The sequence below is a fragment of the Gouania willdenowi genome, chromosome 18 (assembly GCF_900634775.1).
Source record: "Gouania willdenowi chromosome 18, fGouWil2.1, whole genome shotgun sequence".
NCBI lineage: Eukaryota > Metazoa > Chordata > Actinopteri > Blenniiformes > Gobiesocidae > Gouania > Gouania willdenowi.
In genome coordinates this window covers 12,177,685-12,198,161 of record NC_041061.1, presented here as the reverse complement: position 1 = coordinate 12,198,161, position 20,477 = coordinate 12,177,685, and the positions used below count along the sequence as shown (strand labels likewise).

General features: G+C 37.0%; 1 protein-coding gene across 1 annotated transcript in view; it reads left to right on the top strand.

The window, feature by feature from the left end:
• LOC114480064 (ATP-binding cassette sub-family A member 1) overlaps positions 1 to 20,477 on the top strand; it is a 243,088-nt gene that overhangs the window by 190,500 nt on the left and 32,111 nt on the right. The window contains exons 43-46 of the mRNA XM_028473858.1: positions 10,127 to 10,189; positions 13,901 to 14,007; positions 14,600 to 14,741; positions 16,181 to 16,315. Of these exons, the coding sequence (XP_028329659.1) occupies positions 10,127 to 10,189; positions 13,901 to 14,007; positions 14,600 to 14,741; positions 16,181 to 16,315 (447 nt within the window). The remainder of the gene's footprint in view (positions 1 to 10,126; positions 10,190 to 13,900; positions 14,008 to 14,599; positions 14,742 to 16,180; positions 16,316 to 20,477) is intronic.

Genomic DNA, 20,477 nt, shown 5'->3' with positions numbered 1-20,477 from the left:
GTCAACATGCAGCCATTTTCACAACCATGGGAAAAGTAAATCAAGCTATGGCTGTGTTTGTAATCACATACTACTAGTACTACGTATACTAAGTCTGACCTCAAAAACAGTATGTAGCGTGTTTCAATTTCATAGTATGGAAAGATTGAGTATGCGAGAAATACCCGGATGTATACTATATTGGGACATTTTTAAAGTATGCACAGCGGGCACACTAGTCATACTCAACCGCCCCATGATGCATTGCAAGCAGAACGTAAAATGGTCCTGGGACCGGCTTCAAGCTAAAAATCAAACATTCCAATTTTCAAAATAAAAGCATCTCTTCATGTCTTCCAATAGTTCTTTTTTTTACATTTTTCTAAATAGGGCTCTTGTTTTGAAGGGTCTCTTTCTCACTTAAAAAAGTGGCGAATCAATGGAGATACAGTATTTAGTCTCAGTGTGCTTCAGGTTTTTAGACGCTGTAGGTTTGAAATGCATCTTGGAAAACTTGGAAGTTTACTTCAGTGGGAACTGTCACCATCCTAGTCCCCCGAACCATATTAATAGTACTGTATATAGTAGACAGTATGTACTCATTGAGTGTATAGTGTGTAGTACGTTAATATGCCATTTTGAACGCAGTCTTTCTTTGCCTCAAGCCAGTGACACAGTGACCTTTCTTTCATGATCATTTTTTATTCCCTTTTTCCCCAAATAATATAATAATAATAATAAGATATACAAGTTTTGAATGTGGGTTAGACAAAAAAGCTCTACAAAGCTGCAACTGTACATCGCTTCATTGGTAAGAAGTAGCAGGCTAAGACACGTGCACTGTTGCAGTTCTTGCACAACCGTAGATGATGGTTTCATTGGTGGACAGATGTTGCCTCCCTGCAGGCAGCAGGAAGTGTCTCTGCAGTGCCAACAGCTGGATCATCTAACAGACCCTTTTCTTTTCTCCTGCCGTCTCCTTGACCTCATTGAGCCTAATGTTTCACACACAGCTAGAAGCTCCACTTCCTGTGGACAATTAGTGAACATGTATTTTGATGGTAATATAAAATACATTAAGCTAAAATGGTTAGGATAGAATGTACCATCACTGGAAACAAGTGTGATTATTTACACTTTGTTTGGTTTCGTAGAAAATCATTTTTCATTTGGAACTCTCATAACTACTGGCTAAAAGTGTTTTTTTCTATCGATGCCAAAGACATATTTTGTAAGTTGTGGAACACAAATGTTATTAGTTATTTCAATAACTGTTGCCAAGAGATTCAACACACATTCAGTAACACCAAGCCAGCACTAACATGTCCCTTTAATCCAAATTAATATCTAGATTTAAGCATTTTTTTTAATATATATATATTGTTGTTGGCATATTAATATTTCCTCATAGACTGTCAGAAATCACAATATCACTATACTATGTAGGGAAACAGCCATAGTACTAAGGCTGTAAGAAAATACATTTCACCGTGCGATTATTGTATCAATCCAAACAAATGTTGAAATCGATTTTCTTAATCAAGTTTTTTTTTAGAGAAAATAACGATTTAATTGCGCTAACATAGCACGTAAACGCCCGGTCACTTGGTGTCAGTGAAGTACATTAGACCTTATTAAACTACTTCACTCCTCAATGCATTTTAGCTCGGAAGTTGTTGTTTTTTTTGTTTGTTTTTAGCTTGGAAGTTGATTACACTTTTATAAAACGTACTGGGCACTTTTATAGATGTATGTTTTTTGAAGCATTTAAGAACTTTTTTGAATCAGAATCTGTTGTAGAAGCTTGTAATTTGAGAGTTTGATTAACATACCACTTGTGTTTTTTTTTTTTTATATTGGTACTAGAATTACAGTCAGTCAGCATTTACTTGTTGGCGCCACCTTAAAAAAATGAAATAAATTGTATTTCGTATCATCATCGTACTGTTTAGTATCAGCATATATCGAGCTAGTGCTGGGACTTTAACGCATTAATTGGGATTAATTAATTACAAGAAAATAACGGTAGAGGATGTGGGGTTGCGGTCTGACCCATTTTATGAAGTGCGATGCAACAAGACAAATTCAAACTAAATTATCCCTTTTGTGCACTGTTCAGTTTCCACTTCTCTAGAATGTACTGTTCTTATACAAAGTCTGTAATTAATTAGATTCATTTTTCTTTTTTTTTTAATCGAGTCCCACCTCTGGTATGAACATAGTGTTTGCAGGTCAAACAGAGATTATTACCTAATGTGTTCAGGAGAAGCTTTTGAATTGCCATCTCATAAATCTCAGCCTTCCACTCTATCTACTACGGCTCTATCTACACATGCATGTTGTGCTACGTCAGTGCTTCCCAACATCTTTTGGTTCGTGATCCCACACATTTCAGGCGACCCCAGAGACATTTTTATTCTAGAGTTATTGTTTGTCATATTGTGTTACGAATAGGGATGTAACGATTAATCGTAAGGCAGTTAGAAATCAATACATATGTATCACGGTTGATATCGATTTTCTGAAAATTGAATCGCAGTACTTTTTTTAAACATATTTATCCTTCTCTTGTCCAAATGCTGAGGCGGCGGGCGGAATCTGCTACTACTTTCTTTCTGGCCGCCTTCTACTCTTAAATATGTTTATAAATTATTCCTTGCCCCTTTAGCACCGAACGAATATCTGTAATATTACGTGAATATCTGTAAAAGTCACGTTTTTCTATTAGCTCTGTCTAGCATAGCATCTCTTCTTCACTGCACAGAATATCGGCATGGCAACCGACCACTGGGTTACCAATGCCCTCTGCTGGTCCAAACAAATATCTGACATAAATACAGGGCAATGACTGTTTTTTTTTTTTTTTTTTTTTTTTAAAAAGTCCAATTGTTAAGGTACAAAATACATTTTCAGTTCCATTTTTAAAAAGAAAAAGAACTATTTGCAGTTTTGCATTGTTTACTATAGAACCAGAATTTAAATAATAGACTTCTTCTTCATTTGTATTATTCCTTTATTTATTTCATTTAAGATTTATTTTTAGTTAAATTGCATTGTTTTGAATAGTTTATCAAAGGATTCTTTTGACAATGAAAAATAAAAGGAAAATAATACAGTATTTCCTAGTTTTTTTCCCAAAAAAAATAAAGGAATATTTTTCAATCATCATTTGTCTACAATCCCATTTTGTAAAATAAATTGTGAGAGAATCATATCGTGAACCCAGTATCGTGAACCGAATCGTATCTGGAGTTGAGTGAATCGTTACATCCCTAGTTACGAGTAGCACTTTAGTGGTGTGACGCACCAGCTAATCTAATTTCTATTTATTGCATTATTTTTTTTAATCAAATCGTATTTAATTATATTTAAGTGAACTACATTTATATTTGAGAAAGTGAAAGTATTCAACAGATTGTGTGTTTTATTTTGGAAAAAAAAAGATTGTTTTAAAAAAAATAATAATAATAATAATAATAATGAAAAAAAAAATCAGCAACTTTTTTTCAATTACTAGACATTTCACGACCCCAAGGTTGAAAAACACTGTGCTACATGTTATTCTTTTTTTGTTTTTGTTCTTTTGCATTTGCCGACGGCCACATTTTGATAAGGAGTTCAAAGAACAGTAGATGTTTTTTGGTTCTTTTTTCAGACATTAAGTGTAGAGTAGATGGTGCTCTTTACCTTTTTTTGCTTTGACAGTTACAGCGATGTCTCTCGCCTTCCTCAAAATCTGCCGTCTGACACGTCACACGCTGTCAGTGAGACGCTTCTGAGGAAGGCGAGAGGCATCGCCGAAACTGTCAAGCAAAAAAATGTAAAGAAGAGCAGCATCTACTCTTATACTTAATGTCTGAAAAAAGAACCAAAAAACGCCTATAGTAGTAAGAAGACATGATGAATGTTTCTGAGTGAGTTTAAAGAACTTTTTTTTCAAATACTAAAGTGTGAATAACATTGCAAAAGGTTATATCGCTAATGATAAAAACTACCAACAGCTGTGGTTCTGTCCGTGTGTCAGAACCTCCTGTTGCAGAAATCTTACATTTTCCCTATTTAGGAGTTTCAGGAGTTTTTTATTTATTAGTTTAGTTTTCATTTGCACATGGAAAAATGTGAGGGTAAAAATCAGCATCAGTTTAAGAAAATAAATACCTTTAACCCTCCTATTATCCCCAAATATTACTAATACATGGGATCAATCTGTCCCCAGGGATATTTGCTGCCAGAAAATGGATTTCAGAAAATTGTTGACCAAGTCTTTGTGTCTTCTGAATACATAAATAACTCCTTGATAATGAAACCATGACCTGTTCTCTAGCGCCACCATCAGACCAAACTTTTAAAATAGAATGAATTTATCTTGAATAGTTTACATCCATTTTTTTTCCAATATACTGACATATCATGTATCAACACAAAAGTATGTGAGGAGATGTACGGTCACACATGGGTCACACGCAGACAGACACGCTTTACGCAAACTGACCCCAGAGGGACAACGATGCCAACAATATGTGTTCAGCACATTGAAAAAATATAATACCAGGATGATATTATGTTCTATCAATTGTACCCATCAAAAAAACAAAGGCACCTGTTATTTTAAATGGGATCAAATTGACCCCAAGGACAATAGGAGGGTAAATACAACTTGACATATCAGATCAAACTTATCTTGCTTAGATAAAGTTTTCAGTTTTACAGATGAGGCTGTGTCTCCGTAATGAGGCCCGGACGCACTTTTGCAAAAAAAATAAACCAAAACATCAAAATTCTTCCTCTCATTGCTCTCAATGACTCCCACCACAGCTGTGTCGCATCCATTCACGGCACAGATAGCGAATTGATCAATGAGCCCACGGCTCCGGTGGTCATGCGGCACAGGCCGGGGTCCTGTCGTAAATCTGAGCCGTGCCTCTGAAGCGATCGACAGACCATCAATCATGTGTCAGACTCCACTACTCCTCCCTCTCTCTTTTCCCGCTGCTCCACACAGGAGTTCTACCACTGCGAGCCCCACCTGTTAGCCTCCACCTAGCTGCAGCGTTAGCGTCGGCTCTGTAATTGATGGAGACCGTAATGGAAGTGTGTCCATCTGCGAACGTTTTGCAGGCCCAGGGCTGTCAGATCAACCTTAAATTCCCTCACTAAGTTGACAGAGAAAGTTTTAAAGAACGTTGTAACAGCTGTTGGGAATCAGGAGACGCAGAAGTGACTGAGTGGTACCTGGGAGGGGGTCCCCAGATGCCTTCAAGAAACAAAGAATATATATTTTGAACAAGTCGAGCCAATTTTTGCTTATTTTTACCATTTTTCTGCTACTACACTTAAATTCCCCGTATTTTAACCTTTTTTCATGACTTTTTCTTGCCATATTGTTGCTTCTTTTAATGCATTTTTGTTACATAACTCCCATTTCTGCCACTTCTCCATCCAATTTCAATGCCTTTTCTACACATTTTTTTACACATTCAAGACAATTTCAGCACTTATAAACCCTTTCCACCACTTTTTCCTCCTAAGGTCACTTTTAACCTCTTTTCACCTCATTTCATGCTTATTTTGCCAATTTCACCACATTCATGTCATGCCCATTATTTGCCAGTTTAAACTAATTGTTCCAATATTGACCCTTAGTTTAAACTATTATTTTACCACTTTTTCTGTCCATTTCTGGCCACTCTAATTTGCAGCTTTTAACCAATTTCTGTAGTGTTTAAAATCCCATTTCACCACCTTTTCCACCATTTTTGGTCAATTTTAATCTATTTTATTTCAGATAAAAAACAAGAACTTACATCTTTAAGATGACTATATACAATGGCACAAATAATACTAAACTTCTGGATAACAGGGAATATTATTCAGATAAATAAATAAATGTGGTTATCACAGATTCCTGTAATAATGGACCACCATTTTACAGATTAGCAAATCTGTTAGCCTCCATAAGTCTTAATTCTTATACTCGACCTAGAAAAGAAAATATATTTTTGATTACAATATATTCAAAATGTCATTTGTATTCCTTTTTCCTTTTTTTTTTATGGTTAAGGCATTAATTCACAGCCAAGTCTCTTTATGTAATCAGATTGCTGATTAATCTTAAAAAAAACATGAGTATTTTAAGGAATGTGTTTTTTCAAGAAAACACCAGAAAAAAAAGAAAGAAAAACCACAATCAAAAACACATAGCTGTGATCCAATGAGCCAATGTTGTTTATCGACTCTTGATTAAAATTTGAATAAAATGATTTGACTGACTCTCTGAAGTAGCAGCAAAAAAAAAAAAAAAGAATGGAGTTGGTGTGAGCGTATTTATCATAATTATGGCCCAGTTGTTAAAGACGTGGCGTGTGTCGAGCAATCCGGACGCAAATTATTACTTTAAGTGATTTAGGAACCGTTTATATATGTAGTATTGTAATGTGACCTATTTTGCCTTTAGCTTTGCTAGACAGCAATATAACTAAATATATGTTAATATCAGTTAGTAGCCAGTTTCTACACCACCATTCTTAATCCTCCTATTATCCTCAAATATTAAACACAAACACATTTTTCAATAGTTTTCAATCCAAATCTTCTTAAATTCACTTACAACATTAAAGTGCATATGCCACCATATTTTATCGTCATGTAAAATGCGAGAACACACCCTGAATAGTGAGTCCACAAAACATTCAACATCAATATATCCAGCTTAACATAAAACTTTTCAGTTTAATGTTGCTTATATGGGTTGTAACCATAGACGTCAGAACCACACTTTAAAGAAAAAAAATAAATAAAAAATCTGACTAACAATTGTCACTTTCAAATAATTAATGTAATGCTTGCAATGTGATATGATACACAAAGTATGTTTTTTTTCTACGGAGGGTCTATGGATTTTAATGTTATATTAAGCATTTTATTGTTGCTTATGAGTTTAAAAAAAAAAAAAAAAAAGTTATCTCACTATAGAACTGCCACTTTCAAATAACTGATGCATAAATGCTAGTAAAGTGATATGATAGACCAAACTCACTATGTTAGCTGAAAACTTGCGGTTCTACAGTAGGGGTTTTATTCATGGGGTGAGCTCTTCCTATCTGAAGCATATTTCATTCCCAACATGAAAAACTTCAAAATCATACTGTTTCATTGAAGATTACGGACAAATCGAGCATCTTTAAATACCAGATATCAGCATAATTTTTCTTTTTTTTTTTCATGGAATAAATATGTCCAAATCAAGTGAAATAAAGGTGTTTTAACTTTTTCAAAAATCAAACTTTTACATTTCACCTCCTTAAAAACTGCGTAACTGCTGTGGAAAAAAGGATCAAAGACAGACTGCATTCTTTATGAAGTCAGTCTTAATATTTTCAGAGTTGAGCTTTGTGGAATAGACACGGAACCCCATTTTTCTTTGCAAAATGTTACATTTTCACTTGCAAAGTCTGTTCGTATCGCTGCAAATGACTGTTTTTGTATGAAGTATTCCCAGTAAAGGGACTGGTTGTACCACCTGAATATATATATATATATATATATATATATATATATATATATATATATCTATATATATATATATATACAGTATATACATGATGCTGTGCCATGTCATTTTCTCTACTTTCTCTACTGATTTAGCCATCAACCTGTATTTTCTAACAGATGTAGCTGCGCCAGAGTCTGTGGGGAATTATCCTCTATAATTTCCCACCTTTGTTCGTGTATCCGATGCTTTGATGTCGTACGAGCGCCGAGGGCCAATGCTAAGAGATAAAATGGGTAATCCAGATTGATAAAATGGGAGTACATCTGCCAGATTGCACAAGCATGATGGATGTCTGCAACTCTTTCTTTTTTTTCCTTTTTCTGTCGGTGCTTTTGAATAAAGCCTGGAGCTCATTGAAATGTCATAAATTTATGTCTGCTTGATAGCAGACAAAACTTTGCTAACTTGCTTGAGTGGAGTCATTTTTTTGTTTTATATACAGTGTACTACAGTATATCTCTGACTTGGTAAACCCCACAAAGCAGTCTGAGCATGTTGTGTTTTTCATTTAAAAGCAGACTCTTTTGAAAGTGTTTTGTCCTTTGTTTTCAACGTCGCGAGTCAGAATTGCATCTACAGCAGTGATTTTTGTCTTTTATTTTCACGCTAAAGCTATTGCTTATGCTTTTAAACTACATTTAAAACATGTCAGACCTTCACGGATCCATAGAAACACAACAGCTATAGCTTGAATGCTGCAAATTCAAAGACTTATTATATTTGCTTGACTTTTCAATCCATTTTATATCAGAGATGTATTTGTTTTTTTTAAGTGCAATGTTCATACAGGTCATTTATTTTTGAGATTATAACATATTTAGTGGTTAAAAAACATTTGTACATCCAGTTATTTTTATTGTCCCTCATGGGGAAATTAGTTTCACAGTGTAGGGGCGACACACAACATAAATACACAACAATCATAATCCCACAACAACAATAGTAACCTTCAATAAAAAGAGTAAAAAAAAAAAGTGCTTCACAAAGTGTAAACAGGGCATTATCATTATTGCTTAAGTACCAAGCGCAGGTTTATCATTTTAATTGCAGTAGGGATAAAAAGAACATTTATATTTATTACTTGTAGTTCTCAGGAGCCTGTATCGTCTCTCAGAGGGATGGGCAGGGATACATTTAATGCTAATGGTTTTACATTTAATAGATTCAAATATACTTTTTAATTACAAGGTTTTATTTTTTATCATTTCTGGCAAATGTTCTGAATAGTCACAAACATGTTTTTCTCACCTCGGCCCATAATTGCCATGAAACATAATATTAATTGATATCAGTGTCAGTTTTACGCCAATAATAAAAACCAATAAGCGCTGTTGTTTCAGACGTGTTGGCGCCATATAACTAACGCTGAGATGTCTTGTTTTTTTAATACTATGTTTCATTTATTCAGACAACTGATCCTCAGGAAATCCACTTTGATCTCCTGACATGTTTCCACTGTCAACTGCCAGTCTTCGTCAGAGGCGCCTGCTGATCGCTTTGATGTTTACTTTGATGTTTCCGTAACTTCCGCCTCGTTCCTTGCTGGAATTATTACGCGGAAGTCAGGAAGGAAGGAAGCATCAAAGCAAACATCAAAGCGATCAGCAGATCAGCCTCTGACGACTGTCTTCGTCAGAGGCAGTTGACAGTTGTTTTATGTTGACATTTCTGTAAAACTTTCTGAATAGTCAAGTGTTTTTATCACCTTCTTTGGCCAGCTGGGGTATCGCCGGTTAATCCTAGAGATGGCTGATAATATTGATATTATTGGCCGATCATTGCCATAAAACAAAATATTACTAAACGTCAGTGTCCGTTCCCCACCGATATTGAAAAACCGTTTAGTTGTTGTTTCAGACATGTTAAAAATACATATGGCACTTTTTCCACAGCTCAGGTGCAGTTGGTTTTATTTTGCAAGGATTATATTTTATGTGGAAAACATCCAGTTGGGCATCACATTAAATATAGGCTTAATGTGTCATTTTCATGGCAATATATATATAATGTGACCTAAAATTACATTGGTGATGTGGTGGTATGTCAAAGTATTGGTATCGTTAGTTACAGAAATCGGAAATTAGTCAGTAAAAAGCCAATATTGAACATTTCTAATCCTGTTTTTGAATTGTTAACACTAATGACATAAAGTGAAGTCCCTGAAAAGTGTTCTGTCATGTCCAAAATAGGCAAAAGTTTTCATGAGCAAGTGTTGTAATGATAGTATTTTGGGGTGTTTTTGTATTAATGGTCGTGAATGCTGCTAATGAGGTAGTTTCATGTCCATCCTCATGTATCCTCTGAATTTTCCCCAGTGGACTTTCTAACTTTTCAGATGTTCCATCTCCATCTGGCTCATTTTAAGTGTTGCAAATGATCCCTTTCCAGCTAAATATTCTATCCCCCCCCTCGGCCTCTCCATTGCCCTCTCATTCTTTTCCATCTTCCTACATCCCACACCCTCCCTGCTGCTGTTGTCTAACGCTCCATATTTTCTCATACAATCCTCTGTACAATCGTTCTTACTGGCTTCTCTTTCCCCTCCTTTCCTCTGGCTATAGCTGGTTGATTCATTTTAATGTCTGCTCCCTGCAGGTTTACCCTCGAAGAAGCAACCCCGCTGTGGACAGGCTATGTGTGGGCGTACCTGCTGCAGAGGTAGGCCAGATGCTGCTGAATCGCACCAGCACCTTTTATTGTGTGTGTGTGTACTCGGTGGATGACTCTTTTGATCACATCTGACTAATTTTAGGAGTTTTATTAGAATTACAACCCAATAAAACCTTAGTATTTTGATAATGTAGTGTTTTTTTTCTCCTCAATCTAGAGTTGCATTATCTTAGTCATTTACTTTTCCTATTCCCAGTTTGAGGAAAAGTTCAATTTAAAAACAACTTTCTTAACCCAATACCACCAAGAAACCAGATTGTCTCAATCATCAAGGTCGTGGTAATTCAGGTATGAAAAAAGCCCATCAGGGAACATCTAAGAACCCAGTTTGACCTTCATCAAATCAACAAACCAATCCAAAAAGACAGTAAAGAAGGCACATGAGGAGCAACAACTCATTCCTTAAGTTGTTGACATGTTGGAAATCCTCAGGAGGTTCTTTCCACTTCAAACACAACAACACACTGGGACAAAAAGCACTGGGAACAGAGGGACAAAACACCCAGGCCCAAAGCAAATGATTGGGGTTAATCCAATACAGTTTAAAGTGGAGAAAGTGCACTGGCACAAGAAAAGAGAGGCCACTTATTAGGACTAAATCCAGCCGGACACCTACATCTGAAAGGAAAAGTAGGTTGTCATTGATGATGGAATCATCCAGATCCTGGCAAGGGAAGATCATTGGTTAGAGAAGGTGGGATAAACCAAACGAGAGGAGGGAAGCTTGGGTACAAACATTCATCAATTAGCCTTTTTCGACTCTGTTTATCATGGACTACAGCTCTGCATGTTGCAAAGAGTTGTCCTATCAGGGGCAATATTGACTTCAGGCACCTGGAAATGAATCTCACCTGTGTCGTAGCCGTCTGTCACATCCACAGTTATCTTTGAGCAAGTTGTCAAATCAGAACGACTGAGCACTCTCCTATAGTGACAGGGGGCGGGATTATAAACACAGTCCATGTGAACTGTCTCCATCTTGTCAAAATGTCATTCAAAAGGGCCAGAGAGGATTTGCTACAGATATATTCACCTCAGATGGCAACTTGATTTCTGAAAAGTACTTCTCTATGATGTTATCAAATCTGAAAGTTTGGATTTAGCTTATAATGTGTAACCTATAGCTATTACTGGCATTTATTTGTTTGTTTGTCTGTCTGTTAGCAGCATTACAGTATGTCACATTTTAACAGAAGTTTAACCAAAGATAAACCTTACATCATCAAAGATTTCATTCAATTTTGGAGGGGATCTGGATCAATAGACTGATCCTAGATCAGTTTCAAAAATGGGAAAATCCTAATTTCAAAACTTCATATTTTGGTTTGTAATTGACTGATCTTTATGAAATTTGGCTGAGCTATGTTGGGTTGTTTTATCAATTAACCCACCTACTTTTATATGGATCTCCTATGCAGATTGCATTTAGAAAAAAAAAAAAAAAAATCCACTGTATCACTATTTATGTGGATAGACATTTCTTACAAGCCTTTTAAGTATGAAAGATCATGCTTCCATAATTCGGATTGTCAATAAATAACACATTTTATTTCAGAAATACAATCAATAACTTAATTTACTAAGCTGAACCATATCTGGTCACAGTTGGTGTCTGTACATGGTAGGGGAAACACCAACTGGGGCCTAGTTTTGCTTTAGGAAACAATGTATTAAGGCAGGGGTCTGCAACCTTTACTCTCAAAGGAGCCATTTAACCTCATCTCACCCCGAATAAAGTCCTCCTGGAGCCGGAAAAATACCGCCTCAATGTATACAATACAGTGTATTAAATTCTATACAGTTAAAATTATATAGAATAATGTTTGATTTAATTTTTAATTTGATTTATATTGATCAAGTAAATGGCGACGTAAAAACAGTTTAAAATAAAATAAAATGAATTGACGTAAAAAAAAAAATAACAACAAAACCGTGTCTTGCATCTTCAAATTCTTACGCATTTCAGTTTACATGAACACAATTTATATAAATAATATTTTTTATGTTAATGTATTTAATGTATTAATGCATGATCATGTGGTCAACACATGCTAATTGCTAATTTCTTGCCACACATAAAGCATGCATATTTAACCGGCACATTGGTGGTTAAAAGAATCTGTTCCCACACAATTAAAATCTCTGTTTTCTTCCAGAATAGTGTTTTTGTTGGTTTATTTATCTTACCAGGGATTTAAAACTTAAGGTTAACCACAGGTGCAGGAAAGTTGATGGTCTGTAGATGTTGCAGGAGATGAAGTAGGAAGGTGCACAACGTGATTTATTTTTAAGTTAACAAATTGTTATATCATGATTTTATTTGTCATTAATCATTAATAGCCTCTGTAAGAAAATAGCTCTTTATTTCAGTATTTTTTTAAAGCTATATGGAGCCATGGCAAAGGACTCAAAGAGCCACATGAGGCTCCAGAGCCGCAGGTTGCAGACCCCTGTATTAAGGTAACATGGGTATCTTTAGCTGAAAGCATGCTAAGAAAATGATACCCATTCATTTCACAGTAGTCCCGATGAAGGTAACCTACATCTGTAGCCACAGCTACCATGTGATAGTCCTCTGACTGACACTAGTTGTTCTTTCCCAAAGACTGAAAGCATTTGGATCCACCAACCCTTTGGGTATTGATGATCCATTATTCAGGATCGTGCACAAGGCCTGCGCTGCTCATGCAAAGAAAGGCCCTTTTACAAGTGTGAGTCTTGATTCTAGCATGTTCCTAAATGCTGACGGACATTTGTTCACTCTGGGCTCTGCGCTTTGCCTTCATCCTCCCTGCTGGTGTTTACCCAAAGCCCATTGTAAATGTCAGCGGAATATTGTGATTCACCGAGCTCTGCTGATCACACATATCACAGGCTGCACCTTAATGCATTATTTACATCCAGCTTAGCTCTCCTCTTTGCATTCGCAAGCACAGGGTCACAAATAAGCAGGGATCAATGAATGGCAGGAATAAAATATTTATAACAAGAGCTGGAGCAGCTGAGGTAGGTCACGTGACCACGGAGCTCCGCGGAGACGACTTCCTGTCGCTGAGACCTCCAGAGGGACGTAAAATCAGCAGCGTCAGGAAAGAGAGGGTGGTGTTTGTTGTGTGTAGAGCAGTGGGGAAGAATGGGATACTTTGGGGACTGCTAGAGTTGCGGTGATTGTTCCTGTACACCTGCTGTGTTGATTTACTGTTGTTGTTTTTTTCTTGCCAGCACAAATCTTTTTATAATGTGACAAAAACAAACAGGGATGCACTGTTTAGTTGGGTCTGCAAACCCCTGTATACGTTGCTCAATGTTTCTAGATGTGCTGAAATATCCTACTCAAATAGAAGTACTGTTACTTGATTGAAAGTCATACATAAAATACTCAAGTACAAGTAAAAGGTAGCTCAATTAAATAGTAATCAAAGTAAAAGTTACTAGTTACTTTCACCCTCCATTTTTATTGTTGATAATAAATTTTGCCACACTTGCCTTGCACAAAACTTGGTCCGCAATTTTCTGAAAATAATTATCTGGAGGCAAATATTCCTGGGGTTAGATTGACCCCAAGGATATAATGTGTGAGTAATATTTGAGGATAATAGGAGGGTAAGATGTCTGATATAGAAATATGCTCTAGTACCCATAAAAGCAACTCAATTACCATAAATGTGAGTACTTGTCACCTCTGGTTGTTTCCCACAGTGCTTTGGGTTGCTGGGAATCAACGGGGCTGGGAAAACAACCACGTTCAAGATGCTGACAGGAGACATCCCAGTCTCTAGTGGAGAGGCCTTCCTAAACGGATACAGGTGAGCTGCTAAATCCCACCAGCACACAGAGTAACTCATCATAATTAGCCACCCAACATGGCCGCTCACATGGGGGATCTAGCAGTAGGAGTAGCAGCAGTAGCGTGTTGCACTCACACTAACCGCGCTTTCCATTTCCCCGGTTCACCGGGTGTTTTTCTTGGCGAAGTTGTTTCTTTTTTTCTTGAACACACTCTGCTGCCGCTGCTTTTGTTCACCTTTGCTGTACTCTCAGAAACGCTGAACACTCTTCCCTCTCTCTCTCTCCTTTTTTTTCTCGCGCAGCTTACCCATAATTCATTCCCTTTCACATCCTTGCCCTGCATCTCGTTCTAGGTTCTTGTCTCAGCCTTAGCAAAAATCAGCCATAAGAAGTTTTTTTTTTTTTTTTTTTTTTTTGTACAAGCCTGAAAAAATACCTTGACATTGCTCAATGTGGGAGGACAAAGAGTGGAGCACTCAAGAGGAAGACGACCTGCCTTGCTTATTTTTTTAGGAGCAAAAATTTGCATTCCTCCGCCTCGACGGCCATCTAACATATCACGCATTAACGACCTCGACGTTCTGTGTTTTGTTGTTGTTGTTGTTGCAGCATTCGAACAGAAATGAGGGATGTTCATCAGAACCTGGGTTATTGTCCCCAGTTTGACGCCATTAATGACCTGCTGACTGGACGCGAGCACCTGGAGTTTTACGCTCGATTACGAGGAGTCCCTGAGAAAGAAGTCGCCATGGTAACGAGTACACTCTTTGAATCAGGCTTACAAGTTTTAACTGCGGTTTTGTCTCCGTTGGCCCATTCTGTGAAGCACAAAATTATACAACATACATTAGCGAGTATTGTTGTTTAGCATCAAAATTGTTTCGTTTTTTTTTTTTTTTCTCCACCAACAAAATACTCTCCAATTAGCCAATTAGCATGCATGTAGGGAAAAGTAAAGTGCAGGTCGAGGAGATGGATAACCCCAGTGAGTGAAGCCATACATAATGAAAAATGGCCGGGGGAAGAAAAGCAGCAGCTGTGGGTTATAGTTCTACATTATTCACCGAGCCCAGTGGTGTGGCCCGCCCAAGGCGCTCTTTTCCGCACTGCTCTCCACTGCTGCACCGAGATCAAAAGAGGACGAGGGCTGCTGGTGACCACGGGGCCTCCGTCCGGGTGCCAAAGCTTTGATGTTTTTTTAGCTGCAGTGCAAAGGTACCAAACTCACGCTGCTTGCATAACTCCTAATTTTCTTGTGGCTCATTGTTTTTACGGTTTGTTTTGGAGGGTCGAGCGGCATCCAAACAAAGCCCAAGCCAAAGTGTCGACCTATTTGCATTAGAAGGAAGCAAATATGCAGCTCTGCGGAAAATCCACAGTTTTTCCTCATCGCCTGCAATCATTAGATCAGTTGTGCTCAACTTTTTGCCAAATGTCCTGATTGCAAATTGCAAAAAATGTCTAAGAAATAAGTCAAAATATCTTAAACTAAGGAAATATATGCTTTTTTGTGCCTCATGAAATATTTCTTCTTGCCAAATCCAGCCTTTTGGAGCATCCAAGTCGACCCCGAGGAGAAAATGACAGAGAACACATGAATCATTTTGTAAATGAAAAGCTCAACAATATTTGCAGAGGCTCACAGTTTTCCCGGTGCTTATATCACATGATTGCAATCAATTTTAAATTTGAGCAGTTGAAAAAAGCCTAAAAATTCTTATAAAATCCTTACGTTTTCCTCAAATTATGACACATTTCTCTTAATTAAGTAGAAATCGGTGCCAAAATCTATGAAATTTAAAGTAAGGATGCTGTTTTTATCATGTATTGTTTGGGTGTGGTCTGTTTCTTACATATAATGTATTTCATATATATGTAGAAGTGCAAACAAGGGCACAATAATGTTGAAATTATACTAGTTTTCCTACAAACAATCTGTGGTCCACTTGAGATCAAACTGCTTTGTATTTGGCCCCCAAACTAAAATGAGTTTAGTGTTTCTTCTTTTCATTTATAATTTTCTTGAGTGTCTGTAACAAAGTAATTTCCCTCTGGGATCAATAAAGTATTTTCTGATTCTGATTCTGGTGAAAAGATATTCAGCATTTTACTGGGCAACTTTTTAAATGTGCTTATGGGTTTCATGTAAAACCCCTTTTTTTTTCATGTCTGTTTTAATCCTTGGTAAAGGTGGCAGAGTGGGGGATCCAGAAGTTAGGCCTTGTAAAGTACTCCAACAAGCCAGCTGGAACCTACAGCGGAGGCAACAAGAGGAAACTTTCAACAGCAATGGCTCTGATCGGATGTCCTCCAGTGGTTTTCCTGGTAAAACACGTCCTTATTAATGAGCTGCATGTGTGTGATGAAAACATGATGCATAGCTGTGTGAAGCGTAAGGCTCAGAATCAATATTAATGTCTCGGAGACAGTGAAACAGATTGTTTTTTCTTGGAAAGCACACAGATGATGGAAAAATGAGTGCGAGAGCATGTATGGAATGGAAAATATATATAAGGTTCCAATTTGTGAAAACCTTAATCTCTTTCCTGGAGGAGAACATGCATGATTGTTGTGGGTGGGAATAGAAGATCCTTCAGGCCAGGTTTCATTTTGATTTTTTTATACTAGAAAAAGGAAATTCCCTTGGGGGTAAAAAGTTACTCCAAGTTTCCATAAAGACGTACTGTATAACCAAAGCTTCACACAGAATACAGACTTTAACACACATTCTGTTTAGTAGTAACAATACCTTTAGCGGCACAATGTTTAAAGTTAAAAAAGAGGTCCAATCCAGCAGGAGTTATCCCGAAAATCAATGATATATCAAGTAAATAAAGGTATTGAGTAATTCATACTTAAATCTTGATTTTTTTTTTTCTCTACCTACTGTAGTTTTTCCACACTATTGCTGTGTTGGAAATGGCACACTCGCTACTATATACTACAAAGTCAATGAGTATGTACTGTCTACTATATACTAGGGTTAGGAGGATTAGGATGATGACCCTTCCCACACTTCAAAGTTTCCCAAGATGCATTTCAATCCTCAATGACAAAAACCAGAGGCTAAATATTTCTGTTGATTCGCCACCTTTCAAAGTTCTGACAACATTTTAAGCGAGAACGTGACCAAATAAAATATCAACATGTGGTCATTTTATCTGTAAAACTCACAGAAAACACATTTCATGCTGACATTAAAGAGAGTTTTGGAGACCTGCCATCGTGCAACTGACAAAATTTCAGGTTGACTTCAAAACAAGACCATTTTATGTTGCTTCATAGGGCGATTCAGTATGCCTAGTCTGCACACTTAAAGGTCCCATGTCATGCTATTTTTCACTCATCTCCATTTGTTCTAAGAACCCCAAAAACATAGTATTTGAGGTTTATTTCTCCAAACTCGCCTGTTTTCCAGAGTTTTAACGTCTGAAAAGTCACTTTCTACACAAACAGGCTGATATACGGCCTACTTATGCATATTCATGAGTGGGCGTGTCCATAGACGGGACACTGACTTCCTCCCGATGATGTAGGGCCAGAGGACGGCCCGCCCTCCTCCCACCCACTCCAAAGCCGAGCTCATGCTGCTTTATAAACACGAGACAGAGCGTGGGGGCGGGGCATTCACCGGTACATACATAGACTGTAGAAAATACATACATAGCACTGTGCGAAGGACGCTGAAATGCTCACCTTTGTGGGCGTGTCTGTTTACGTGTCAATCACGGCAGAGAGCTTCCTGGAGGCGTGACTTCTCCAGCTCAGTGTCGTGTCAAATTCGTCATCAAAGTGGGAACACGTCATCAAATTGGAGTGAGGTGTTTGGGCTCACCCTGCAGTAAGAAAGGAGCAAATCACCCTCTAACGATTGAGGGAATCAATGAAAAAAACACATTGGGCATGTGTATGAAGCCCTAATAGCACTTTATGTTGTTTAAAGAAAAGTTGATTTAGTGTAACATATCCCAATGTAGTATACATCCGGTATTTCTCGAGTCCTCAATCTTTTCATACTATCTAATGTGAATACACTACATAGTAATTTTAACATCAAACTTAGTATGAGTAGTACGTTAGTATGACATTTCCAACACAGCCTATGTTTTAGAGAAATCCTCTCAGGTTTTCAGCCTTCCAGGACCAAGTTTGGACACTTATGTATTAAAATATATTTTGAGTTTGGAGTGGAATTTATTTCCTTAAAATAAATGATCCATAAAGTAAAGAAAATGATCTAGAAGCATTAAATTAGCTTTTCGTGCTGTTTTAGCCTATTAATGAGTAAATCTGTATAACTTTTAGGTCAAATAGTTAAGCATTGAGCTGTTCCTGTAAAACAGGGATGGGCAACTGTTATCACAGCGGGGCCACAAATATGTGATTGTCTGATCCGAGGGCCACATTATCAACGTTCATGCTATCATTCAGAATAACGACCAATCTGAGCATTAACACAGGAAAGAACACAGGGGTTTTTTTGTCATTGTCATTTTGTGTATGTATCTGTCATTTTGGGATATTCTGGTGGCATTTTGTGTATTTTATGAGTCATGTTTTTGTTATTTTTTGTGTGTTGTTTGCATTTTGTTTATTGTCAATCTGTATCTTTTTGGGGATTTTTTGAGTATTTTTGTCATTTTGGGTATTGTTTTGGTCACATGTGGCCCCCGTCCCTCCAGTTACCAATTTCTGCTGTAAAATATCAAGCTCCACTATTCCAAGCATCCGGACTTGCTCGTCAAAGGAACACTAGCTTTCCCTTTGAGGCAATGTGTCGTCTGTGTCACTTTCCCTTGTGCGTGCTAGCCCAGGCAGCCCAGAGGCAGCGCCACATTGAGTTTGGACAGGGACACGTTGGGCACGGCCATGGAAGCACCCCACGGGTTTTGTAGAACTTTGCTTGTGAATGGGGAGGGAGGGAGGAAGGGAGTGGGGGGGGTTGGATTGGCCTGGAACAACATCAGCCAGTGAACTGAGTACTGTCACCTTCCTATCATAGACAGGCAGACTAGCCCTAAGGAAAGACACACAGCAAGGCTCTGAGAAGCTGTGTGCATGTGGGCAGTAATGAAATGTGGTGCAGTTATGAGGGCATGGTTATTGTCCAAAGAATGCAAACTAAATTAGTTCTGGGCCATATTGTGCTTTTCTGTCACAAAAATGTCAAAGTCTGATCTGAGGGCCACATGACACCATTTAGAGCAGGGGTGTCAAACTAAGTATGGTTCAGGGGCCAAATACAGTGCAGTTTATCCTAAGTGAGCAGCAGGTTTTAGTTGGAAAATTGAGTAAATGAATTGTTATTGTGCTCTACTAGTTTGCAGTTCCACGATTAAATACATTACAAAATATGTACAGTGCCAACCATATCAAATAAATGACAGACATCTTTACTTTCAATTTATTTTTTTGATTTTGTGCTATCATTTTTATGTAATTTTGAGGAATATTTGAAGAACATTGTGGGATTTTGGAAGAATTGAGATATTGCCAACATTGTGGAGTTTCATTGAATTTGTGAATTTATTTTGGAGACATCTACAACTGAATTAGTTGGTAATTTACACAATGATTCATGGTTTCTCTGACTTTTTTGCTGCAGGCAAAATTGGATGTTCTAAAAGACCAGATTTGGCCCCCAGGCCTTGAGTTTGACACGTGGTTCACAATAAAGACCAATCTTAGCATGATACAGGAAATACAAAGGATATTGTTTGTATTTCTGTTGTTTTGTGTGTTTTGGGAGTTATTTTTGTAAATTTGTCTCTCAATTTATGTTTTTGTTGTTGTTTTGTATATTTTTCTGTTTTTATTTATTTTGGTACAGTTTTAGTTGTTAGCTAAAAGTCTTTGTCATAGTTTTCTTCCACTAACTGACAATAACTAGACTATGATTAACTAAAAAATGTATATTTTTGTGGGCTATTAAAAACTAAACTATAGTATTCGTATGGGACAAAATCCAATCAGAACTAAGATTCTTTTTTGGAAGGTGTCCAATGAAAACTTCCAGACTTTTGTTCCGTGGAAGGTGAGACAAAAACTTATTACGTACTAGCCTTTGTCAGGTCTATACATGGTAATTAAATGCATAAACAGTTTTACTTGACTATATCTGAAACAGATTTAGGCGACTAAAATCTTTATAATTTAGTTAACTAAAACTAGACTATACCTGAAGAAGTCCTGATGACTAAAAATAAGTTACATTTTCATCAAAAGACTATGACTAAAACTAAATCCAAATTTGCTGTCAATATCAACAGTTTTGGTAATTGTTATCTGTTAAATGTGTATGTTTATTTTTTGTTGTTCTGTATAATTTTCTGACATTTTTGTAGTTTTTTTTTTGTGTATTTTTGCATTCCTTTTGTGTGTTTTTCAGTAGTTTTTGTGTTTTTTGCAGTCATTTTGTGTGTTTTAATAATTTTGCATGTTTTTGAAGTAATTTTTGTGCTTTTTGTGTCTATTTTTGTCGTAAATT